This window comes from Dendrobates tinctorius, unplaced genomic scaffold (assembly GCF_039654945.1).
Source record: "Dendrobates tinctorius isolate UK_male_01 unplaced genomic scaffold, ASM3965494v1 ptg000171l, whole genome shotgun sequence".
In the NCBI taxonomy this organism is placed as follows: Eukaryota; Metazoa; Chordata; class Amphibia; order Anura; family Dendrobatidae; genus Dendrobates; species Dendrobates tinctorius.
Window position 1 is genome coordinate 3,495,911 of NW_027361838.1, and position 27,316 is coordinate 3,523,226.

The following is a 27,316-nucleotide window of genomic DNA, read 5'->3' on the forward strand; positions in this document are numbered from 1 at the left end:
GCATGATATCAGCAGTCATACTCTGTCAACAGAGCAGAGCAGAAGAGAAGCTGCTGGTCTGTCGAAGTGACATCAGTGGAAGCTACAGAATCGCCGTCAGGAATGGTCAGTGACCGCTCTGTGCCAGTAGAGATATATGCCTGTTAGTTCTTTGGCCTAAAGTAAAAAATTAATATAGTCTCGGACAACCCCTTTAATGGATGAATGGATGCATTCTCCTAGCATAGCAAGGCCAAGTGATTCATATATTCACAATAACAAAGAAAAATAGTATGTAAATGGAAACTTTGTACATTGTCTCGAATTAGGTTTATTTTCTTCTTTTAGAAGCTATCTTCAGCTTACTTCAGATCACTTTTTTTTGTAGGTAAAGTATAGGGATCAGCAACACAAACTGAAACAAACTTTCATGAAGATGGCTGTAGTATGGATTATAGCTTTCCTAAATTTTGGCCCAGCAATTGTTCTTTGGGAATATGTGGTGGGTTATAGTGTGATACCAGAAAGTGAATGTAACCCAGAATTTTACTATGGAGGCCGATACTCCCTCTATTCTTCTATTTTTGACTTTTTCATCCCGATATCCGTGATAGCCTTTTTCAACCTTAGAATTTATTTCAATATAAGAAATCGAATGAGGGGTAAAGTACAAAACTCTAATAGTCCTAACACTAGTGATTTATATGGAGACAAGAGGAACAATGATGTATTCGTTGTAGCTTGTACAGATCATTCCAGCTGTCCAACAGCTTCAACACAACGTAATCAAGAGCGAGGACCAGAGAAGAACAAGGCACATGTGCAATATTTGTTTTCAATCTTTAAAATTAAAGGTCACCATTCAGCTGCAAAAAATGGAAGAAATGAAGAAGCAAATGGAGGAGGAGCTCTTGATTTAACAAAAAATTCTGCATTAGCCAAAGATAAGAAAATGGCAAAATCTTTAGCATTTCTTGTAAGTACCTTTTGTATCTGCTGGGCACCATATTCCTTTTTAACAATTATCTCAGAGGGGTTTTGTACATTGTGTGTGCCGCCCATTGTGTATGATATTACATGTTGGCTATTCTTCTTAAACTCCTCAATTAATCCATTCCTGTATCCATTTTGTCACCCCGCATTTAAGAAAACCTTACTACAATTGATCTGCTTTAAAAAACCATAGCTAAGGCAAAGAATGATTTTTGACTTTTTACACACTCAGCTACAATACAGTGGAACTCACTCATGTTCTGATTCCCCACTTTATCATGGACATGAAAAAAAAAAAAAAAAAAAAAAAAAAAAAAATATATATATATATATATATATATATATATACGGTATATTTCCTAATGCACATCTATGGGAATGTTTAGGAACTGCTAAAGATGCTGTCTTTAATAGTTCCATGAAGGTATGGACTGGGGCTGAAATTCAGCCCTGGCATTTGAAATCACACAGGCCCATGCTGTCCCCATCCCCAAGCACCAGATGGGATATATTATTACTAACATTACCCTTAATGGAGGAAAGCAAGATTTACTACAAGACCAATATTTCTAATGATTCCCGTGGCCTGCTGGGGTAAGTGACGGAATCAGTGACTTTGTGCTCCTTCACAACTCTTAACAGTATGGGTGTCTTGAGAACACCGATTTTATTAACAACATAGCAGACAAGGCAGCCCACGACCAGGCAGGCCCTTCTGGCATTAGCCAGAGTTGCCAGATGGCCAGTCCGGCCCTGGTTCCATGTTATATACAAAGATTACGATCCTAGTGTGGAAAAAAAAGAGTAAAAAAAAGTGGAAAAATGTGACGTTTGTGATAATATTCACCTATATTACCTAGTAGCTTTTTTTTGTAACGGTCTAAATTATATAGTAACATAGTAAGTAAGGCCGAAAAAAGACATTAGTCCATCAAGTTCAGCCTATAAAATTCTGTCAGAATAAATCCCCAGATCTACGTCCTTCTAAAGAACCTAACAATAACTGTAAGATACAATATCGTTACGCTCCAGGAAGACATCCAGGCCTCTCTTGAACCCTTCGACTGAGTTCGCCATCACCACCTCCTCAGGCAGGAATTCCAGATTCTCACTGCCCTAACAGTAAAGAATATAACCAAAGTATTGTACACCCCTGCTAATTATTTAGCTTAGGTGTTTAAACCACAACCATTGGAAACAGGCGCATAAGATCAAGCTCACAGCCATGCATTCTCAATAGACCAACATAGGTTGCAATTTAAAGACTATTGGCCTCATGACATTGTCTTAGGATGGCATCTTAGACTATGTTCACATGTCCAGTAGTCATCCGTTAGAACGGATCCAGCAGCAATCCGCTGACAAAAAAGTTGTGCAGACACAACTTTTTCAGCTATTTGTAAAAAAATGATTTCAGCTGGATCCGTTTTTTTAACATTGAAGTCTATGGAAAACAGATTCGCTAAATAACCATTCATTTTCTTCCATTTGAAACAGATACAGTATGCAAAAACAAGAAAAATGGATGGCTATTTAACGAATCCGTTTTCTATAGACCTGAATGTTGAAAAAAATTGGTCCAGCTAAAATCGTTTTTTATTAAAAACGGACAAAAATTGCGTTTGCACAACTTTTTTGTCAACGGATTGCTGCTGGATCCGTTTTACCTGATGATTTCTGGACACGTGAATATAGCCTTAGTAAAATGGGTCATCTGATAGATGTGTCATAGTTAAAGTCATCATGACATGTTGAAGCTGAATTGTGAGCCGAGTTCATAGCCAGTGTACTTAGTATGGTGAATGCACAGGCAGTAGACAGTTGTTTATACCAACATACAACTGCAGAATTCCAGTTGCCAACAAGCACAAAAGCAGAGTACAAAAAGGGGTTTTTCATATAATTAGTATGCGGGTTAGAAAGCTTAGTCTGACCCCTTAAGGATACAGCCTATTTAGCTCTCAGAACACAGTGCTTTTTTTTGTTCTTTTCATCAAAGCATTCTAACAGCCATAATTTTCTATTACCGCCATGTCTGTCTTTTCTTTCATGATCAAACACATCTTCCATTATTACTATCTTTATGTTTAATTTTAACTATTGTTAATTATAATATTGTTTAGTATTTGTACTTGTTCATTCATTCATTTTTGGTGCAGGAGCTTAATAAATAACAGTAATGTATGTATCTGGGGGGGTTTGGGGATGTTTATTGAGCAGCATAAATAACATAACTTCATTCAACAAGATATTCCAATGACGCATATATCATATTTGTATTTTTTTTTTTTACATATGTTTGCTAAATAAAAGTACTTTCATAGAAAAAAATGTATTATAGAAGGTGGTCAATCACTTTAAACCATGTTCCTGGCTCTTTAAATAAGTTGGTGGAGTGCATCAAGCAATAAACACAACATTCCCGCTTGTTGGGGGGCGGTGTGCCCCAGAAGATTAACAATTTGATCCAGTGACCCAAAAGAGCTTTCCTTCTGCAGCTCAGAGGAACATAGGGGGGCTGCCCCAGACCTCATGGGGTGGGGGAGGGGACAGATCAGGGTTTAACAGGAGCATACACTCGGGTCTTTCTACCTTCAAGAGTACTCCGGCACAGGGATAGTTAGGGTGTGTGCGGATCCGCAGCGGTTTTGGTCCTGCGGATCCGCAGCAGTTTCTGCTGCAGGGTACAGTACCATTATAATCAATGGAAAACAAAAACCGCAGTGCACACGGTGCAGAATTTTCAGAGCAGATTTGCTGCAGTTTCAAAACCACAGCATGTCACTTCTTTGTGCAGAATCCACAGCGGTTTTACACCTGCTCCATTGTCCAGATGTCAAACCGCAGGGGAAAACCGCAGGCTAATCCGCAGATAAACCGCAGGTCTTCTGACCTGCGGATTTACCTGTGGATTTTGCAAAATCCGCATGGAAAATTCCGCAGCAGAATCCGCAGCGTGTGCACACACCCTTATGCTACGGATTCTGCTGCGGATCGGCAGCGGATTTGGCCCTGCGGGTCCGCAGCAGATTCTGCTGCGTTGTACAGTACCTTTATTTCCTATGGAAATAAAAAAACGTAGTGCGCATGCTGCGGATTTTTCCTCGCGGTTTTGCTGCGGGTTACAATCCGCAGCATGTCAATTCTTTGTGCGGATTTCGCTGCGGTTTCACACCTATCCATTATGAGGTGTAAAACCGCAGGGCAAAACCACAGCCTAATCCGCAGATAAACCTGCGGATTTTTCATCAAAATCCGCACAACCTAAAAACTATGTGTGCACTTACCCTTAGAGTTTGGCTATGTGCACACGTTTCGGAATTGCCGCGGAAATTTCCGCGGGAATTCCGGAATTCCATTCTGCGGGAAATATGCGAGAAAAAACGCATTTTAATTCCCGTCTATTGCCCGCGGAAAAACTAACGATTTGCAAGCATAATTAGCTTGCAGAATGCTAGCGTTTTCCAAGTGATCTGTAGCATCGCTTGGAGAACTGATTGACAGGTTGGTCACACTCGTCAAACATAGTGTTTGACGAGTGTGACCAACTTTTTACTATTGAGGCTGCCTAAGCAGCAACAGTAGTAAAAAGATCTCTAATGTTAAAAATAATTAAAAAAAATACAAAAATCGTGTTTTTCTCACCTTCCGACGTCCCGAGCAGCGTTCCCGATCATTGCGATGCTCCCGGCAGGTCCCGTTCCCAGTGATGCATTGCGCCAATGATCTTTGATAACGTTGCGGTCTCTTGAGACCGCTACGGTGGCGAGAGACTGCGACGTCATCAAAGGTCATTGGCGCAATGCATCACTGGGAACGGGACCTGCCAGGAGCATAGCTGAGGCCTGGTGATGCTGTGAGGGACGCCGGAAGGTGAGAATATGATGATTTTTTATTTTAATTCTATTTTTTACAGGGATATGGTACCCAGAGCCTGTATCAGAATCTCCTCTCCCCCAGACCGTGGGTACCATCCGCAAATGTTCTTCTTACTTTTCGCATGGTGGGCACAGCCACATGCGGAAAGTAAGCAGAACAATGCATTCCTATGGGTGCAGATTTTCCCGCGATTCTGCACAAAGAATGAGCATGCTGCGTATTTTTCCGCGATGCAATTCCACCGCAGAAAAATCCGTAGCATTAGCACAGCATGTGCAAAATGCCATAGGATTGCATGGGATGCTGTTTTTTTAAGTTTTCGCGGCAAAATCGCGCGTTTAAAATCGCTGCGAAAACGCAAAAAAATGCTACGTGTGAACACAGCCTTTCAGTTCCAGGGACAGTTTGACGAACCCCTTCCTTACCGAAGACCAACACAGCGTGACACTTCTAACGCCGAGCGCTGATTAGTACTTGATCGCTGATCAGTACTTGATCGATCAATTTTTGGCAGTTTTTTTTTTTGTTTGTGCGTCCTGCAGCTGCCGAGTGCTGATCAATGACACAAATCAATGATAAATATCCATGCTATCTGTTTCCAAGGCCTTTTTTTGGCCCTGTCTATTCCCCCTCCCCCTTTGCACCACCTCCGGGTGTGCATCCTGCAGCCCCTGAGCACTGATTGGTGACACAAATCACTGATTGCGGAAAGAAGAAACTGGGAAAGAAAAAACGCAATAGGGTCTTATCCGATGACAAAGGGGTGTTAGGTGAAGGAGAGAATGCACTCACCATGCAAGATTGCTGAATAGCAACACATATCGGGCATAACACAGCTGCTGCACAGATACCTGTCAAGAGGACGACCATAAATACAGAGAGAAGACGGAAATCACTCATGCGCTGCATTGGTGAAGTTAAAACGTTTATTTAAACAGTTTTACAATTCAACGCATTTTGAGGTCACGCAGGACCTCTTCATCCTGAAGTTTTGCAGTTTGCAGGGATTTAAACCATTAAAATGCCTGCACAAGGAGGTGACTTAAATAAACTATTACTAAGAAAGGAGGCTAGATGGATTATTCGGACTCGCGCTCAAGGTCCATCACGTTTCGATCATAAAATCGACATGGCTGTGTTTTTATGATTATTTGTTTGTTTTTAACAGTTTTTTATTTTTTGCTTTTCACTTGTTCATAATTAATGAGAGGTTTTCACCTGATGTTTGGTGGGTGGGACAAGGGCAATGGTTGCTTTTAAATATGTTGTGAGCTTTGTCCTACATACAGTTGTGGCCAAAAGTATTGACACCCCTGCAATTCTGTCAGATAATACTCAGTTTCTTCCTGAAAATGTTTGCAAACACAAATTCTTTGGTATTATTATTATCATTTAATTTGTCTTAAATGAAAAAACACAAAAAGAATTGTCCTAAAGCCAAATTGGATATAATTCCACACCAAACATAAAAAAGAGGGTGGACAAAAGTATTGGCACTGTTCGAAAAATTATGTGATGCTTCTCTAATTTGTGTAATTAACAGCACCTGTAACTTACCTGTGGCACCTAACAGGTGTTGGCAATAACTAAATCACACTTGCAGCCAGTTGACATGGATTAAAGTTGACTCAACCTCTGTCCTGTGTCCTTGTGTGTACCACATTGAGCATGGAGAAAAGAAAGAAGACCAAAGAACTGTCTGAGGACTTGAGAAACCAAATAGTGAGGAAGCATGAGCAATCTCAAGGCTACAAGTCCATCTCCAAAGACCTGAATGTTCCTGTGTCTACCGTGCGCAGTGTCATCAAGAAGTTTAAAGCCCATGGCACTGTGGCTAACCTCCCTAGATGTGGACGGAAAAGAAAAATTGACAAGAGATTTCAACGCAAGATTGTGCAGATGTTGGATAAAGAACCTCGACTAACATCCAAACAAGTTCAAGCTGCCCTGCAGTCCGAGGGTACAACAGTGTCAACCCATACTATCCATCGGCGTCTGAATGAAAAGGGACTGTATGGTAGGAGACCCAGGAAGACCCCACTTCTTACCCCGAGACATAAAAAAGCCAGGCTGGAGATTGCCAAAACTTACCTGAAAAAGCCTAAAACGTTTTGGAAGAATGTTCTCTGGTCAGATGAGACAAAAGTAGAGCTTTTTGGGCAAAGGCATCAACATAGAGTTTAAAGGAGAAAAAAAGAGGCATTGAAAGAAAAAAACACGGTCCCTACAGTCAAACATGGCGGAGGTTCCCTGATGTTTTGGGGTTGCTTTGCTGCCTCTGGCACTGGACTGCTTGACCGTGTGCATGGCATTATGAAGTCTGAAGACTACCAACAAATTTTGCAGCATTATGTAGGGCCCAGTGTGAGAAAGCTGGGTCTCCCTCAGAGGTCATGGGTCTTCCAGCTGGACAATGACCCAAAACACACTTCAAAAAGCACTAGAAAATGGTTTGAGAGAAAGCACTGGAGACTTCTAAGGTGACCAGCAATGAGTCCAGACCTGAATCCCATAGAACACCTGTGGAGAGATCTAAAAATGGCAGTTTGGAGAAGGCACCCTTCTAATATCAGGGACCTGGAGCAGTTTGCCAAAGAAGAATGGTCTAAAATTCCAGCAGAGCATTGTAAGAAACTCATTGATGGTTACCGGAAGCGGTTGGTCGCAGTTATTTTGGCTAAAGGTTGTGCAACCAAGTATTAGGCTGAGGGTGCCAATACTTTTGTCTGGCCCATTTTTGGAGTTTTGTGTGAAATGATCAATGTTTTGCTTTTTGCTTCATTCTCTTTTGTATTTTTTCATTTAAGACAAATTAAATGAAGATAATAATACCAAAGAATTTGTGTTTGCAATCATTTTCAGGAAGAAACTGAGTATTATCTGACAAAATTGCAGGGGTGTCAATACTTTTGGCCACAACTGTATGACCTGTTGAAGCGCAATGTAAGCGCAAAACGATCATCGTCTGTATTTGCTCCATCTTTTATTTGCCTGCTGTTGGTACTATGATGCCACAATAAGGCTGTGTGCACATGTTGCGGACGTGCTGCGGAAATTTCCGCAGCATTTCCGCAACTCCCTGCCGCGGGTAATACACTAGCGTTTTGCAAGCGTTTTTAGCTTGCAGAAAGCTAGCATTTTCCCAACGATGTGAAGCATCGCTTGGAAAAGTGATTGACAGGTTGGTCACACTTGTCAAGCATAGTGCTTGACAAGTGTGAGCAACTTCTTACTATTGATGCTGCCTATGCATGAACTTGCTGCATATTTTTCTGCTATGCGAATCCGCTGCGGAAAAATACGCAGCATTAGGAAAGCAATGCGGAATGCCATTAAATTTAATGGTATGCGTTTTGTAAGCATTTTTGCAGCGGAAAAATGAGGCAAAAACTCTTACAATCCGCAACGTGTGCACATAGCCTAAGGGATTTTGTTGCACGGGACGGTATATGCCTATCCGCTTTCTTCTCTATGGATACACGTAATTGGTAACAAAACTGGCCAGGGCCAATGTCTGCTATGATGTATAGCTGATACCCTTGGCATCTGCTCCTTTGGCATGGAGCTATTTACTTATTCCTGACCTTCGTTTTAAAATGGCAATCTGGAATAAGAAATAACAACCGCCGTTTTAATGCTTATTGGTGGTCATTAAGGGGTTGAAGGGGTTAAAGGTACTAAACACAGGTATTTAGTTACATTCAGTGCATTGGGACTGTATCTTGTTATATGGCCACTACATGTCAGTGCACTGTGCAAGTCTGAATTAAGGCCGTTTACAATTTATTTTAAAGGGAATTTGTCACCCCATTTTAGCCCTATAAGCTGTGGCCACCGCCATCAGGGGCTTATCTACAGCATTCTGTAATGCTGTAGATAAGCCCCTGATGAAACCTGCAAGATAAGAAAAACACGCTAGATTATACTCACCGGGGGGCAGGGTTGGGGGCGGTGCGTGTCGCGGTCCGGCGCCTCCCATCTTCATACGATGATGTCCTCCTCCTTGCTTCTTCCTCGGCTCCTGCGCAGGCGCACTTTATCTGCCCTGTTGAGGACAGAGTAAAGTACTGTAGTGCTCAGGCTCCGGGAAAGGTCAGAGAGGTCCGGCACCTGTGCACTGCAGTACTCTGCTCTGCCCTCAACAGGGCAGATAAAGTACGCGTGCACAGGAGCCGAGGGAGGAGCAAGGAGGAGGACATCATTGTATGAAGATTGGAGGCCCCGGACGGGACGGCGACACCCATTGGACCGGACCGAACGCCGGGGTGAGTATAATCTAAAGGCCCCGTCACACACAGCGAGATTGCTGATTTTGTGATGTCACAGCGATATCGCTGTGTGTGACATTTATCAGCGACCACCCCCCCGCCGGGTATCGCTGATCGTGCAGCAATGTCCTGGGCCATTTTTTGATCGTTGGTCTCCCGCTGGCCAGCACGCATCGCTGCATGTGACAGCGAGAGACCAACGATCAGCGACGCTGCAAGCTGGTTTCCAATGTAAACAGCGGGTATCCAAGAGCCGCGTGGCTCCTAGATACCCGCTGTTTACCTTGGAAACCAGCTTGCTCGCTGGTCCTGATCGCTGGAGGGGCTGTCTAACTATGTCCCAGCGATCCCATCCATGTTGGATCCTTGGTGGGATCGCTGGGACATCGCTGAGTGTAGCGGGGCCTTAACTCTTTTTTCTTATCTTTCAGGTTACATCAGGGGCTTATCTACAGCATTACAGAATTCTGTAGCTAAGCCCCTGAAGGTGGTGGCTGCAGCTGATAGGACTAAAATGGGGTGACAGACTCCCTTTAAATCTAATTTTGCCGTCTACACTGAAACTCCAAGCATCGAACACATGGATAGGGGGGCTCTGCTCCACTTACTGGATGAAGACAAAAACAAAGTCTTTTGGTCTGTGTCGGCTGTAAAGAATATCGTAATAAACTACAATGTGCACCGAGTGGCACATAATGAAGTCACCGTCACGCTGTCTGAAGTTCATGGTAAGTATCCATTTAAACATAATGTTCCAAATATGTTTTCTCTCATCCCAAAGTGTGATTGTGGAAAAGAATGAGGATTATTCTGTTTCAGAATCACACTTGAGGCCTGGTGAAAAGATACTTGGGCCTCTCTCATATGTTGCATATGGAATGAATATAACTTATTTATTCCACACGTTGCATGTGCATGAGGTCCACTTAGCTTTCATGATAACTCGAATAAAGCACACACATTCACCACATAAACTTAATGTGTAAAGCCACCCCTAAATGCCCCCAGACCGGTACAATAAATGAAAAAAATAAGTATACATGCTTCTTGCACTGGCACCACTTGAAAGCAGTCCCGCGTCTCCCACTAGTGAAAGTGATCGCTGATTGCTGCAGCTGTCATGTGAAATTATGTCATAGAAGCTGCAAGGGGCAGAGGGCTCAGAGCGGCCAAATGCAGGAGGTACATAAATCCTAAGTTGCCGATGCAGGAGTTAAGTAAACTTTTTTACAGAGTATTTTCCGGATATAGGTTTCTGCACTGTAATGGCTAGCACTGGGATAAAATAATGAAATCAAATATTAGGCTGTGTGCACACGCTGCGGAATCTGCTGCGGATTCATCCGCACGGATTTTGCGAAATCCGCAGGTCAAAAGACCTGCGGTTTACCTGTGGATTACCCTGCGGTTTTGCCCTGTGGTTTATCATCTCCACAATGGAGGAGATGGTAAACCGCTGTGGGATCCGCAGAAAGAATTGATATGCAATTCTTTCTGCGGATTTGAAACCGCAGCAAAATCCGCGCGGAAAATTCCGCAGCGTCTGCACAGCGGTTTTTAATTCCCATAGAGAATAATAATACATTTTATTTTTATAGCGCCGACATATTCCGCAGCACTTTACATTTCAGTGGGGATTTGTACAGACAATAGACATTACAGCATAACAATAATCACATGGATTATAACATACCTAGAGGAAAGAGGGCCCTGCTCGCAAGCTTACAGTCTATGAGGAAAGAGGTAGACATGAAAGGTGGGTGGTAACAGTTGCCCTGATTGTATGGGCCAGCCATAATGTTAAGTGTGTAACAGTACAGACACAGAGGGCTAATGGATGCATAAAGCATGTGGGAACATGATGTGGGAAATCTGGTTATGGTAAAACTTTTGGCTGTGCCACACAGGGATAGATTAGGTTAATGTGTTGAGGCTATAGGCCAGTCTGAATAAATGCGTTTTCAGGGCACGCTTAAAATTGTGGGAATTGGGGACTACTCGTATTGACCTGGGAAGTGCATTCCAAAGAATTGGCGCGGCACGTGTAAAGTCTTGGAGACGGGAGTGGGAGGTTCTGACTATTGAGGATGCTAACCTCAGGTCATCAGCAGAACGGAGGGCACGGGTTGGGTGGTATACTGAAACACGGGAGGAGATGTAGGGTGGTGCTGAGCCATGGAGGGCTTTGTGGGTGAGGGTCATAAGTTTATACTGAATTCTGGAGTGGATGGGTAGCCAGTGTAATGACTGGCACAAGGTAGAGGCATCGGTGTAACGATTGGTGAGGAATATGATCCTGGCTGCAGCATTCAAGACAGATTGGAGTTTGGTAAGAGGTAGACCGATTAGAAGAGAGTTACAATAGTCGAGACGAGAATGAATAAGAGAAACAGTAAGAGTTTTTGCAGAGTCAAAAGTAAGAAAAGGTCAAAATCTAGAAATGTTTTTGAGGTGCAGATGACAAGAGCGAGCCAGTGATCGAATGTGGGGGGCAAAGGAAAGCTCGGAATCAAGTATGACCCCAAGACAGCGGGCCTGTTGCTGGGGAGTAATAGTGGAACCACACACAGAAATAGCAATGTCGGGTATAGGTACATTAGTAGAGGGAGGAAACACCAGGTTCAGTTTCAGATATAGTGAGGACATGATATTAGACACAGCATTTAGACAATCGCCGGTGTTTTCTAGAAAGGCTGGCGTGAGGTCAGGAGAAGAAGCGTATAATTGGGTGTCATCAGCATAGAGATGGTACTGGAAACCAAATCTACTGATTGTTTGACCAATAGGGGCAGTGTACAAGGAGAAGAGGAGGGGGCCTAGAACCGATCCTTGGGGGACCCCAACAGTAAGGGGAAGGTGAGAGGAGGAGGAACCGGCAAAAGATACAGTAAAGGAGCGGTCGGAGAGATAGGAGGAGAACCAGGAGAGAACGGTGTCCTTGAGGCCAATGGAACGGAGCATAGTGAGGAGGAGCTGATGATCCACAGTGTCGAATGCTGCAGAGAGATCCAAGAGAATTAGCATGGAGTAATGACCATTTGATTTAGCTGTTAGTAGATCATTAGAGACTTTAGTGAGGGCAGTTTCAGTGGAGTGTAAAGAGCGGAAACCGGATTGGAGAGGGTCGAGAACAGAGTTTTCTGAGAGATAGCGGATAAGACGGGAGTGGACCAGGCGTTCCAGGAGTTTAGAGATGAAGGGAAGATTAGAGACAGGTCTATAGTTAGCGGCACAGTTTTGGTCGAGGGATGGTTTTTTAAGTAGTGGATGTATGATGGCATGCTTAAATGAGGAGGGAAAAATACCAGAAGAGAGAGAGAGGTTAAATATTTTAGTTAGGTGAGGGGTGACAGCAGGGGAAAGGGACTGGAGGAGATGTGACGGAAATGGGTCACTGGTGCAAGTAGTTGGGCGAGAAGATGCAAGGAGCCTGCTTACTACTTCTTCTGTGACTGGTTCAAAATCAGAGAGTGAGCTAGATGCAGTGGGGGAGGGAGGACAGTGCATGGTATGAGGTGATTGGGAGATAATTTCCTGTCGAATCTGGTCAATTTTTTTCTTTGAAGTAATTGGCCAGATCGTCAGCTCGGAGCTCCATGGTTGGGGCCTGTACTCTTGGATTGAGTAGAGAATGAAAAGTGTCAAAGAGACGTTTCGGGTTATTGGACAGTGAGGTGATGAGGGTGTTGAAATAGGCTTGTTTGGAGAGGTGAAGGTGTTGTATGTTCTAAGCATAAACTTAAAATGGATGAAATCTTCGTGTAGATTGGATTTTCTCCACAGATGTTCGGCGCACCGCTTCAGGAAACGTGTTTGCACCGTGTGCCAGGGTTGTCGCCGTCTGCGTTGTGGTGTTCTATTTATAGGGGGTGCAAATTCATCCAGGGCACTTTGAAGTGTTTCATTGTAATGCTTCAGTGCAGAATCAGAACATGAGAGGGAGGAGATAGGGGCCAATGAAGACTGTAAGTTCTTCATAACTTTCTGGGTGTTAATGGCCTGTATGTTTCTATAAGTCTGGACAGTGGGGGTGACCTGAGCAGCCTGGCAGTTCTTGATAGAGAATGAAAGAAGATTGTGGTCAGAGAGCGAGAGAGGGGAGTTTGCAAAATCATCCACTGCACAAAGCCGAGAGAAGACCAAGTCGAGGGAGTTTCCGTCTTCATGCGTTGGAGAATTAGTAAGCTGCGAAAGGCCAAATGAGGAGGTTAGAGATAAAAGGTGAGTAGCAGATGATGAGAGGGGAAGAGCAATGGGGATGTTGAAATCTGCCATGATGAGGGTAGGGATGTCACAGGAGAGAAAATGTGGAAGCCAAGTGGCAAAATGATCCAGGAACTGATGGGAGGGGCCAGGAGGACGATATACCACCGCCACTCGCATGGAGAAGGGGGTGTAGAGTCTGATGGCATGGACCTCAAAAGAAGGGAAGACAAGTGAGGGTAGTTGAGGGATAACCTGAAAGGTACATTTTGGTGATAGGAGCAGACCAACACCTCTACCTGCTCTATTGCCTGATCTTGGGGTATGAGAGAAGTGTAGCCCCCCCGTATGAAAGAGCAGCAGCAGCGGTCGTGTCTGACTGCTGGATCCAGGTTTCAGTAAGAGCCAGGAGGTTAAGAGAATTAGAAAGGAAGAAGTCATGGATGAAGGAGAGTTTGTTACACACTGAGCGAGAATTCCAAAGTGCACAATTAAGAGAGACAGATGGCAGGCAGGGAATATTAATAAGATTAGAGGGGTTTCTGAGTGTAGCAGTCGGGGGGGTTTGACTTTCTATAACATGGGGGACCAGGGTTGGGAGCAATGTCTCCTGCGACTAGGAGAAGGAGGATAGAAAGAGTGAGCAGATGGTTAAGTGATTTGTGAGAGCGTCTCTGATGTTGAATGGTAGGACTGACTGGATCTGTGCAATTTAACAATGTGAAAAGAGCGTGAGTGCTATACATAGGAGAGGAAAGGAGCGAGGGGCCGATATGGATGGAGTGTAGAGAGTTAATGCCAGGGCGGTGGATGTGTGTGAATGCAGCGGCCAGAATAAAAATTACACAAATGCATATGGTATATATTTGTTGTACTCCTAATGTACAGGGAGTAGATGAATAATGGTACTGTACACCGCAGCAGAAACTGCTGCGGATCCGCAGGGCCAAATCAGCTGCGGATCCGCAGCAGAATCCGCAGCGTGTGCACACAGCCTTACTCTCCCCACTTCCAGCGATGCCTCGCCAATACTGCTACGGTCTCTGTCTACTGGCTGCATATCACCACTGCTGTCAATCACCAAGCTCAGAGTCCTGTGTGAGAAAGTGATTACCCCTAAACCTAATAACTGGTTGGGCCATCTTTAGCAGCAACAACTGCAATCAAGCCTTTGCGATAATTGGCAATGAGTCTTTTACAACGTTGTTGATTAATTTTGGCCAACTCATCTCTGCAGAATTGTTGAAATTCAGCCACATTGGATGGTTTTCGAGCATGAACCGCCTTTTTAGGGTGTGTGCACACGCTGCGGATTGGTCTGTGGATTGATCCGCATGGATTTTGCAAAATCCGCAGGTAAATCCGCAAGTCAAAAGACCTGCGGTTTATCTGCGGATTGGCCTGCGGTTTTGCCCTGCGGTTTATCACCTCTACAATGGAGTAGATGGTAAACCGCAGCGGAATCCGCAGAAAGAATTGACATGTCAATTCTTTCTGCGGATTAGAAACCGCAGCAAATCCGTGCTGAAAAATCCGCACCGTCTGCACTGCGGTTTCCATTTCCCATAGGATATTATGGTACTGTACACCACATCAGAAACTGCTGCGGATCCGCAGGGCCATAACCGCTGCGGATCTGCAGCAGAATCCGCAGCGTGTGCACACACCCTTAGGGTACGTGCACACGCTGCGGATTGGGGTGCGGATTTGGCCGCGTGGATTTTGCAAAATCCGCAGGTAAATCTGCAGGTCAAAAGACCTGCGGTTTTACCTGCGGTTCTGCCCTGCGGCTTTTCATCTCCACAATGGAGGAGATGGCAAACCGCAGCGGAATCCGCAGAAAGAATTGACATGTCAATTCTTTCTGCGGTTTCAAAACCGCAGGAAAACCACGCTGAAAAATCTGCACCATCTGCACGGCGTTTTTTTATTCCCATAGGGAATAATGGTACTGTACACCGCAGCAAAAACTGCTGCGGACTCGCAACGGCGAAAACCGCTGCGGAACCGCAGCAGAATCCACAGCGTGTGAACACACCCTTAAAGTCATGCCACATTATCTCAACCGGATTAAGGTAAGGATTTTGACTAGGCCACTCAAGTCTTTTTTTTTAAGCCATTCAGAGGTGATCTTGCTAGTGTGTCTTGCTACATAACCCAAGTGCACTTCAGCTTGAAGGCCGGACATTCTCCTGCAGGATCTTTTGGTACACGGCAGAATGTTACTTCTATGCCATATGTAATGGGACATACAGCTTCCAAAAAGTTCAACTTTTGTCTCGTCAGTCCACAGAGTTTTCTCCCATCAAGATGTCTTCTGGAAAATCTGAGACAAGCCTTTATGTTCTTTTTGCTCAGCAGTGGTTTTTATCTTGGAACTCTTAGATTGTGAGCCCCATCAGGGACAGTGATGATAATGTGTGCAAACTGTAAAGCGCTGCGGAATATGTTAGCGCTATATAAAAATAAAGATGAACTATTTGCAAAACATTTTTTCCTGCATTCAAATGCACACACATCTGCAGTTCCTCAAGGTTGCCTGTAGATGATGTTGTAGTAATTAGAAATAAATATAAGATACTCGGGAGACAGAAGCGAACTAGCACAGGCTGTTCCCCAGTCTAGCATGACCCAATGCTGACTAGTAAACAGTTACATAAATCCCACTTGTTGCGCTGAAGTCACGTTACCCTAATCTTGGCACTGATCCAATCACAGAGAGTTACATGGGCTAAAGCCAACACAATGTGTCACTCCGTCTCAGTATACTAAATGCCATGACATGCAATGATAAACAACAGCAAAGAACATGGAAATGAGTAATAAATGAGACCTCATCTGGAATATTGTGTCCAGTTTTGGGCACCACATTTTAAAAAAGACATCAACAAACTGGAGCAAGTTCAGAAAAGAGCGACCAGAATAGTGACCGGTCTGCAAACCCTGTCTTATGAGGAAAGGTTGCAGGATTTGGGAATGTTTAGTTTGCAAAAGAGAAGACTGAGAGGAGACTTAATAGCTGTCTACAAATATCTAAAGGGCTGTCACATTGTAGAAGGATCAACTTTATTCTCATTTGCACAAGGAAAGACTAGAAGCAATGGGATGAAACTGAATGGGAGGAGACACAGATTAGATATTAGAAAAAACTTTTTGACAGTTAGAGTGATCAATGAGTGGAACAGGCTGCCACGAGAAGTGGTGAGTTCTCCTTCAATGGAAGTCTTCAAACAGAGGCTGGACAGACATCTGACTGGGATGATTTAGCGAATCCTGCTTTGAGCAGGGGGTTGGACCAGATGGCCCAGGAGGTCCCTTCCAACTCTACGATTCTATGATTCTATGATAACTACTGAGTCACCAAAGGGAGCGTTACATCTGAGTTTATGATAAACTAGAAACATGGAGGGAGATTTATTAATGAAAATGTGTCAGAATTTTCTCAAATTGAGCTAGAATTCTGGTGCATGTGCCATATTAATGGGTTCATGGGGAGTTTTTTTATGTGGATTTTTTCTAAAGAAACCCCCATATTCTCCCCCACCCCAAAAAAAAAAAAAAAAAAAAAAAAGCATTTTGGACTATTCTTTTGGCATGACCGTGACTAGCCATGGGTCTCATAACTCTACAGCCTCATAGGCATACTGTGTATCAAAGGGAATCCGTGACCAGAAAAAACAATATTAACCTGGAGATATGAGGTTAATCTGCATGATAATAAGAGTTATAATGCTGCCCGACGTCTGCACACAGCCTAATGCCACGGGGAGAAAATGAACTTTATTCCCTCCAGCAGTGTTCCTGTTTACTTACAGGGGCGCTGCCGGTTCATTCACCGCTCTGAGAATACAGTGCAGCTCTAAGGCTATGTGCACACGTAGTTGGAAGTGCTGCGGATTTCTCCCCGCAGATTTTGAAAAATCCGCGGGTAAATCCGCAGGTCAAAATACCTGCGGTTTGACACCTCTCAATGGTGAAGGTGTGAAACCGCGGCGGAATCCGCAGAAAGAGTTGACATGCTGCGGATTGTAACCCGCGGAAAAATCCGCAGCATGTGCACAGCATTTTCGGCATTACCATTGAAAACAATGGTACTGTACAACGCACCTAAATCTGCTGCGGACCCGCAGGGCCAGAAACACTGCGGATCCGCAGCAGAATCCGCAACGTGTGCACATGGCCTAACCCTCCGTGACTGACAGCCGGCCCCAAAACAGAGCGAGTATCAGTCAGGGCTGGGGGAGCAGTTACAGCGGGGCTCTAAGTATGGGTGCTGCACAGGTTCAGAACGCTAATAACTTGTAGATTAACCCCATATCTGCAGGTTAATAGCGTTTTTTCATGCGATAGGTTCCCTTGAAATATATAGACGAAAGTATCTACCGGGCATAGAGAGACACTGGAGGGTCCTTCCCCAGCATCCTGAGTAGGAAAAAGGAGACTCTACACAGGGAGAAAGTGGAACGATCACAGCACCAGAGAAACTTTCTGTAGTGCAACCAACCCTGTCCCCATTGGCCTTTGGGCAGCTGACCTGGCATACAGGTATGCCTGCCCTTGTTATGGTGCACATATGGTTGTTTATCTCCACGTGGAAAAAAAGAGGCAACGTGTCATTTCAGGAGACAGCTTTCCTTGAAAAAAACACTCTTTTGACTACTAAATCAACTGATGCAGAGAAAATTGCCCATATTACAAAAACAATGTAAGAAAACCACTAAGGGTGCAGTCAGACAGCCATACAAATAGGCTTGAGATTGGATCACAGTGCACGGACTGCCCGGCGGTTCTCCTTACCCGAGCGTGACAGTGTAAAGTGGTTAAGTAAGATGTTCAATGTTGTATTTATTATCCTTCGCTAATTGGTACTGCTACGTGCCGGGATGGACTGGGGATTCTGCGGCGGCAATGTCCTCTTCGGCCCGTACCAGGGCATGGGTACCAACGAAGAAGACACGGAAATCGTGTCCATTTATAACAAAAAAAAAGAAAAAAATAATGTGTGTTGCGCATGTTGCACCATCTATGGAGTATGACGAAGGACTGTTCTGCGTCCTTCCGTGTAGAGGAGAAAACTCAAATGTTCACCCCTCAAAGGACGGGGAAGTTATATGGCCAAAACTGGTCATGAGAACAATACTTGTGGATTTTATACATATGTTTGTTTTGGCCAGGAAGACTGTGAGCTAGGCATTATATTTGGAGCCCATGGACTCTTTTTTTTTTTTGTTGCACCTATTGCGCCCATTCTGCTGGAAAAACGGAAACTGTCTTCTTGGCTGAAGACCACCGGAAGAGAGACTGTACTTCCCTCAAGGAAAGGGGGAGCTTACTCACAGGAATGCTGCCCCACGCTTAGGACACAAACTTCGGTGCGTATGTGACTACCTCATATGATCTCCCTGCGCAGAGTATGCGTTGTAAATATTAAAGTTTTGAAAATTATTTGCTCAGGGACGAACAAACTTAAGGAAAGGAGAGTGTAAAGGGGTTAAGTAAGATGTTCAATGTTGTATTTATTATCCTTTGCTAAATGGTACTGCTACATGTTTACATGTATTACCATACGTATGAAATGGTACTGCTACCCCTTCCCTGGATATTACCATTGTGTTGTCTTTAACATTGTATTGTATTGTTGCTTCTAAAGTATTTGCATATAGTTGTGATAATGTTCACTACGTTTCATGTACAGTATAGGGAAAGCATAGTGCTCCTGTTTGGACACTAGAGGTGGGCACTCTAGTATACAGAACAGATAGTAGGTAGTATAGGGTTAAGTTTAGGAGGGGCTGCCGAGAGTTAAGGTTAGAGCAGAAGGAAAGTTAGTCAGACGGGGCCAGGGTGCCAGAAGTGTTCACATGGGTTATAGACCCAGGGCGTCTCGACAGCCACGTAAGGTTAAGCAGCGACAGCCCACGTTATCCACGGCCACTGGACATCATTGCAGTGGGCCAGTATAGTAGATACAAGATGTGGCGACTCATAGCCTGGGCGAACGCCTTTAGGGTGGGAGTCGGCTGGAGTGAGGAACAGAAGGAAGTTGAAGCTTCGCAGGGAATGGTACAGACAGGCCGGATGCTTTTCCAGAGGCAACTAAACCGGCTGGCGGATGATTTTAAGTCTGGGGCGAAACAGGCAGAAGGAATTGTCATCATGGCGAGGTTAGGCCAGGAAGAAGCTAGGAAGCAGTCTAGTCCGGTCTGGATGTGTGCTGTACAGAAGCGTCAGCAAAGTAGGAAGAGCTGAGGAAGCAAGTGAAGTTGAATGTGTATCTCATGATGTGTCAACTGTGGATATAATGTGTGAAGTCCTAAGTAAAGAAAACGTTCAAGTTATTCTGGACTATGTCTCCATTACTGGGGGTCGCCTGGAAAAAGGGCCGTCGCCGCCTGGGGAGTGCCTAGGGGGGCCTGAACCTGGAGACAGAGGTACGCTGAGCAGTGGATTGCAGTTTTTTGTGAGGGAAGGTCGGGACACAGATGCTTCAGTGTCTCTTGCCATAACTACAGTCCTGGCCTCCCCTTACAACAGCCTCCTATGTCTATGCAGCTGTCACGCTCAGGTCGGGAGAGCAGCCGCCCAGTCCGAGCACTGCGGCCCGATTTATACGGTGGTCTGACAGCTCCTTAACAAATATGCCAAAACATGGAATTTATTTCCCGTTGATTATTCATCCACACAATATTTCTTGTGAACATAACCTAAGGGTATGTGCAAACGATGACCTGACCAGTTTTTCAAACAGGAGTTGCTTCAGGAAACCTTGGTGGTTTTTTTTCCTGAAGCATCTTTTGTGTTTGTTTTTTGGGGTCGTTTACTACAATTTTTTTCTGACATTTTTGGTCGCCGGTGTTTTTTGGAGAGTTTTCTCATTCCTATAAGGCCAAGTGCATGTGTTGAACATTTGGTGAGTTTTTTACCTCAGTATTTATAAGCAAAATCCAGGAGTGGGTGATAAATCCAAAAGTTGTGACGTTTCTATCATGGCAGGTGCAGACGGTCAGGAATTGGCAGCGGGTGGACGTGGCACATGTGCACTGCGTCCAAAGCGCTGCCGTCCACTGAATGAAGATGATTCCTCATTTGTTCCCTGAACTGTGCGGATTCACCTCGTCCAATACATTGTATGGGTGAGATTTATCTTGGGGAGACTCGCGTCTCCCCAAGATAAATGGACATGCTGCGGTCTGGAAACACACACCGTATGTCTGCCTCCACAGGTAGGTCACGGGTGTCGGTGGGCACTGAAATCCCATTCACTATGCTGTAACATCTGGAGGCTGCAGGATGGACGCTGTGCGCAGCGTTTCCTGATTGTGTGCACCTACCCTTATACTTTTCCTCTGATTTTTCCATTCCTGCCTTTTTCTTACAACTACTGAGGTAAAAAAACTCACCAAATACTGAATGTGAACTAAGACGTCTCTTGTACTGTAGTTTTCTGATCTTTTTCCTCAGTTGAATAATTAAAAAATTGATGTTTTTTAAGCAAAAAACAACGGCGGAACACATCTGTGCGTCTTTTCTGCATTCCCGTTGCCTTGAGTTGCAAAGTGCAGCGCTTACGTCTTATGAACGTAAAATAAGGTCACTTCTTTTAGCCACTGAATTCAGCGATTAAAAGTCACTGAAAAGCCTAAACATGTCGTTATTACCCAGAGATGCAGATGGGGAAGGTACGTCTTGCACACATCCCCCCCAGCAGCCCGATCAGGACGGGTAATATCTGCAGCAGAGTTCTTGTGGTCACTCATCACTGGATAAACCGTTCCTTCATAAACGATCGATGTGACATTAAATCCGGCAGACGTCATATCTCACCACCCGCTGATGAGGCTGCACATAAAGAATGTGCCAGTGGTAACAACACCAAAGCAACCAGGATGTGGCTGAACCGTAGAGGTGAGAGCTCGTGTTACAGTGGTGTGATCCACAACCCTCCTCCGACTCCTCCTCACAGCGTGGAGATCGCCACCTAAGGCCTGTTTCACGCTTCAGTTTTTCTTGTCAGTCAAAATCCGCCAAAATAGCGGAAAACGGATCCGCAGGCGGACTGACAGGAACGGGTGCCACCAGATCGGCGGATGTACGGATCCGCCGATGGTTAAAATTTAAAGGAACCGCGCCTGGAAAAAAAAAAAGCATACCGGCGCTGTAGCGTGCTCCGGGAGCAGGCATCTGCATGTAGCGGGAATGCTGATTACGTGGGACTGTCATCCGGATGTCGCAGGAGCATCGCTGATGTCGCGGGCACGGCGGGATCTCACGGGAGCACCGGTGATGTCACGGGCACGGCGGGATCTCACGGGAGCACCGGTGAAGTCGCGGGCACGGCGGGATCTCACGGGAGCACCGGTGAAGTTGCGGGCACGGCGGGATCTCACGGGAGCACCGGTGATGTCACGGGCACGGCGGGATCTCACGGGAGCACCGGTGAAGTCGCGGGCACGGCGGGATCTCACGGGAGCACCGGTGAAGTCGCGGGCACGGCGGGATCTCACGGGAGCACCGGTGAAGTCGCGGGCACGGCGGGATCTCACGGGAGCACCGGTGAAGTCGCGGGCACGGCGGGATCTCACGGGAGCACCGGTGAAGTCGCGGGCACGGCGGGATCTCACGGGAGCACCGGTGATGTCGCTGAAAGGTCGGGGGACAGGGGGACGGAGAGAGAGAGAGATCCAGCAGCCAGACAGAATTGGGGGTTAAATATGTTTACAAATACCAAATGGCGGATCCGGGCAGCGAAAAAAACGTTGCAGGGTCCGTCTGGACACGTCAGCGGACGCCAAAATCTTGGCGGATCCGCTGACAAACGGATGCAACGGATCACCATCAGTCAAAATCCGCCGATGATGCAATCAATGGGGAAAAAAACGGATCCGCCAAGAAAAATGGCGGATCCGTTTTTTTTCCAATACGGCGGATTTTGACTGATGGTGACAAACGGATGTGTGAAACAGGCCTAAGAGGGCGATCACAGGCTCACACTCATAATAACGGACAGCGTGCTAGGCCTCATGCAGAAGGCACTGATTCTTCTTGTAGGCAAAAAAAAATTACAAAATTACAGATTTTCATCAGCAGTTTGGATCAGATTTCTATTGGTATTTGGTCAGCGAGTCAGTTTGTAGTATATGGACAGGCCCAAGTTTGATCTGATATTCGGATCACACTCGGCCATGCAAGTCACTGAGCGCATAGGAAATATCACACTGCACTCGGATGACATCCGAGTGCAGTCGAATTTTCATGGACTGACACAAACGGGAAGATGGAGACCCTTTTTCCACCTTCTCCTCATCTGAGAGAATCGGATCCCATTAAGATCACACTCCAGATTTGCAGAATCGGCCTGATTCTCTCGAACGTGCACACATGGCCTTAAGCTAGCGGTGCTGGCAGAAAACAGGTCTGGTAGCGATGCACAGCACAATGCACGAGGCGTAAGCTCCTACATTGGCAATGTACTGCGTAGAGGAGGCCCAGCCTGCCAGCCATAACTGCTGCTGAGCCTAGGGGGCACTGATTTACCACACGTAACAGAGTGGCTACAGAGCTCAGTTCACACAGGGAGGGATTCTGAGGAGGAAAATACAAGTTTATTACAGACTGTGCAAAAGCACTGCAGAAAGGTCAGAGAGGCAAGAGACATGACTGGGAGGTGCACGGAGCCACGCAGGTCACGTTATATGTGCAGCCAGGTAGATAGAAGCGATATTACTTACTATTACTGCGCGTGCGCAGGGACAGCAACGATACCGCGCCCCCACAGCACGGGCCTCCCGCCCAACTCCTCCTTTCCTGATTGGCTGTCGCTTCTGTGACGCGGATGGAGTGGATGAGAGAGTTAGTCATCAGCGAGTGACAGTGAGAGACCGGCACCAGCAGGGAGCGGCTTCCTGCACAGCCAGCAGCTACTACTACAGAAACATGGCGGCCAGCAGCCTCCTGCCCCTGCTCAGCCTGCTCGCTCTGCTGCATCTCCCCCGACTGGTCAGTGTTCTGCTGTATTACTGGGGCGGTGTGTGTGTCGGGCTCTGTCGCATTACCGGTGCGGTGTTTGTAAAGTGTGTAGGGCACTGCTGCGTTACCGGTGCTGGTCTGTTCCAGTGTGTCGGTGTTGTCGGCTGTGGTCTGTACACTCGGGCTGGTGTCGCTCCCCCTCGCTCGCTGTGCTGAGGTGACTCTTGCCTGTAGACTCCAGTCATTATAAGATCCTCAAATATGGCTCCATCTCTGTACCAGAGATGTTGGTGGGTAAGGCCGCGTTCACACGGTCAGTATGTTACCTCAGTATTTGTAAGCTAAAACCAGGAGTGGGTGATAACTACAGAGGTGGTGACGGGTTTCTATTACACTTTTCCTCTGTTCCTCTACTGGTTTTATCTTACAGATACTGGTGTCAAATACTGATCGTGTGAACGTGGCCTAACTACTAAAACGGAACACTGAGGGACTGAGACGACGTCCAATAGTGGCAGCCTCTCTCGCTCTGCTCCAGCCGTGTTCACACTTGGATCCCTTTTCGTTCGCTCGTGTGTAAATGAAATATGATTAGTCCCAAACCTGCCAAGTTTTATATTTTGTTTTCATTGGGTGTGTGATTATTATAAATCCTCATCTAGCAGGTGGAGATGTGCCAGTGTTCACATCTAGCACGTCTTCTGGTCTGATATTTATATGGGGGCTCTGCTGTGTGAGAAGCGGACAGTGCAGCACAACGTGTCTGTGCACAGGACTAGCCCACAGTCACACAGTGCAGCACAACGTGTCTGTGCACAGGACTAGCCCACAGTGCAGCACAACGTGTCTGTGCACAGGACTAGCCCACAGTGCAGCACAACGTGTCTGTGCACAGGACTAGCCCACAGGCGGACAGTGCAGCACAACGTGTCTGTGCACAGGACCAGCCCACAGTCACACGGATGACTTGTGGGGTCCCTGCAACTCCGCTCAGTGCGTCTGCAATGCTGATAGGGGGGAATACTTCTCCAAATATGACTTTCATGTGAGGATCTTATATAGTCCCTGTACAGCACCTGACTGAAGCCTATACTGCTGTGTGTGATGGGAGCCGGTCAGCCCTGTGCAAAGGAGCCCCAGGGCCCTTCTGCATTGCTGTGCAGGCTTTGTATAAGCTACTCACATCCAACATTTATGACATATCTTATAACAGTCTCATATCAAAATTAGGTGTGTTTGAATGTGAATCCCTAACCTGCCTCTTTCAGCCCCTGTGAATAGAAGTGGCTGTTTGCTTGGCTGCCTCCATACACTTATATGGGAGAAGCATAATTCAGGGGTACTATCGTGCTACTTGGTTGTGCAGAAACTCATTCAAGCACAACACCCCAAAAATTACCACCCTCCCCCAGACTAGACATGTATTGCCACATTCATCAAGCAGTTTGATAGTTTTTGTTGACCTGCAGAATAATTCCAAGCTCCGACCAGACTTTTTTCACCATAAATGCATATACACTGCTCAAAAAAATAAAGGCAACATCTGTGAAATCAAACTGTCCACTTGGGAAGCAACAATGATTGACAATCAATTTCACATGCTATTCTGCAAATGGAATAGACTACAGATGGAAATTATTGGCAATTATTATGGTTCTGCAGGTGGGGACCACAGACCACATCTCAGTACCAATGCTTTCTGGCTGATGTTTTGGTCACTTTGATTGTTGGTTGTGCTTTCACACTCGTGGTAGCATTAGACGGACTCTACAACCCACACAAGTGGTTCAGGTAGTGCAGCTCATCCAGGATGGCACATCAATGCGAGCTGTGGCAAGAAGGTTTGCTGTGTCTGTCAGCGTAGTGTCCAGAGGCTGGAGGCGCTACCAGGAGACAGGCCAGTACATCAGGAGACGTGGAGGGGACCGTAGGAGGGCAACAACCCAGCAGTAGGACCGCTAGCTCAGCCTTTCTGCAAGGAAGAACAGGAGGCGCATTGCCAGAGCCCTGCAAAATGACCTCCAGCAGGCCACAAATGTGCATGTGTTTGCACAAACTGTTAGAAGCCGACTCCATAAGGATGGTCTGAGTGCCCGACGTCCACAAATGGGGGGGGGGTTGTGCTCACAGCCCAACACTGTGCAGGAGGCTTGGCATTTGCCACAGAACACCAGGATTGGCAAAGTCGCCACTGGCACCCTGTGCTCTTCACAGAGACGCCGTGGAGAGCGATCTGCCTGTAACATCCTTCAGCGTGACCGGTTTGGCAGTGGGTCAGTAATGGTGTGGAATGGCATTTCTTTGGAGGGTCGCACAGCCCTCCATGTGCTCGCCAGCAGTAGCCTGACTGCCATTAGGTACAGAGATGAGATCCTCAGACCCCTTGTGACTGTGAGACCACATGCTGGTGTGGTTGGCCCTGGGTTCCTCCTAATGCAGGACAATGCCAGACCCTATGTGGCTGGAGTGTGTCAGCAGTTTCTGCAAGATGAAGGCATTGAAGCTATGGACTGGCCCGCCTGTTCCCCAGACCTGAATCCGATTTAGCACTTCTGGGACATCATGTCTCGCTCCATCCACCAATGTCACGTTGCACCACAGACTGTCCAGGAGTTGGCAGATGCTTTAGTCTAGGTCTGGGAGGAGATCCCTTAGGAGACCATCCACCTCCTCATCAGGAGCATGCCCAGGCTTTGTACAGTAGGGAGGTCATACAGGCACGTGGAGGCCACACACAATACTGAGCATCTCTTCCTTGTCTTGAGGCATTTCTACTGAAGTTGGATCTGCCTGTAATTTGATTTTCCACTTTAATTTTTGAGTACCATTCCAATTCCAGACCTCCATGGGATATTCATTTTGATTTACATAGATAATTATTTTTTGTTGTTCTCAACACATTCCACTATGCAATGACTAAAAATTTGCAATTAGAATATTTCATTCAGAGATATCTAGGATGTGGTATTTTAGTGTTCCCTTTATTTTTTTGAGCAGTGTATGAGGGGACATTACCATCCTCTGTGTCTGTGCCTCCATGTCTGTGCAGTCTAGGTAGCTGACATCCCTGGTCCAGAATTGGACCACAGTACGACAGTTCAGGACGGCTGACTTAATGTGCATGGAGGCGCTTTGCTGGCAGATATTGGTGGTTATGGGGAAGTAGACATTTTTCATTTCACTAATTTGAGTCTATATGTCTGAGGAAAATCGGCTGCCTCACATGATTGCCCAAGCATGCGTGATTGTGGTGTAGGCTCAGTATAGCTAGTTGGCTTCCTTCCAGGCAGGTAATGTTGTGTTATTTAGTTTTTAGCACATCCATTTTTGATAATAATGCAAACAATCAGTGGCGCTCAAGTATACACACGGACTCCAGCTGCATATGTAAAATACACCAGTCACCGTCGGTGTCAGAATGAAATCAATAGAACTAAAAAATTATTACTATTGCGCTTTGAGTCACGGTAAAATAAATAAAATGGAAAAACAAATATATGAGCCAGTAATGAATAACCAAATTAGGACAAACAGTTTAGTTAGCAAAAAACTATTCATATAAATCCCTTTTGGATCTTGCCTCCTATTGCAGTAGGGGTTAGACTACCACATACAGAAAAAAAAGGAATGAACTCAGTCTGGAATCAAGGTGCCCAGTGACAGATATTGCACATAGATCCTGTCTCCTATTGCAGTAGGGGGTTAAACTACCACAATTTTTTTTTTTTTTTTTTGTGGTAGTTTAACCCCAACTGCAATAGGAGACAAGGATCTATGTGCAATATCTGTCACTGGGCACCTTGATTCCAGACTGAGTTCATTCCTTTTTTTGTGTGTGTGGTAGTCTAAGGGGCCCATTACACATAGCGATATCGCTAGCAATATCGCTGTAACGTCACCGATTTTGTGACGTAGCAGCGATATTGCTAGCGATATCGCTATGTCTGATACTTACCTCCGACCGGCTCCCCCGCTGCTGATCGCGCGAGAATGTCCTGGACCATTTCTCGTCGGGCGCTTCCTGCGGC

At 45.7% G+C, this 27,316-nt stretch overlaps 2 protein-coding genes and 1 long non-coding RNA gene across 3 annotated transcripts in view; 2 read left to right on the forward strand and 1 right to left on the reverse strand.

Moving 5' to 3' along the window:
* LOC141053746 (histamine H3 receptor-like) overlaps window positions 1-1,165 on the forward strand; it is a 31,976-nt gene extending 30,811 nt beyond the window's left edge. Inside the window, exon 2 of the mRNA XM_073550799.1 lies at window positions 368-1,165. Within this exon, the coding sequence (XP_073406900.1) occupies window positions 368-1,165 (798 nt within the window). The remainder of the gene's footprint in view (window positions 1-367) is intronic.
* LOC141053784 (uncharacterized) overlaps window positions 1-23,105 on the reverse strand; it is an 82,089-nt gene extending 58,984 nt beyond the window's left edge. The window contains exon 1 of the long non-coding RNA XR_012221267.1: window positions 23,051-23,105. This is a non-coding gene — a long non-coding RNA (uncharacterized lncRNA). The remainder of the gene's footprint in view (window positions 1-23,050) is intronic.
* A 15-nt stretch (window positions 23,106-23,120) lies between these two features.
* NPC1 (NPC intracellular cholesterol transporter 1) overlaps window positions 23,121-27,316 on the forward strand; it is a 98,756-nt gene continuing 94,560 nt past the window's right edge. The window contains exon 1 of the mRNA XM_073550831.1: window positions 23,121-23,318. Within this exon, the coding sequence (XP_073406932.1) occupies window positions 23,256-23,318 (63 nt within the window). The 5' untranslated portion in view covers window positions 23,121-23,255. The remainder of the gene's footprint in view (window positions 23,319-27,316) is intronic.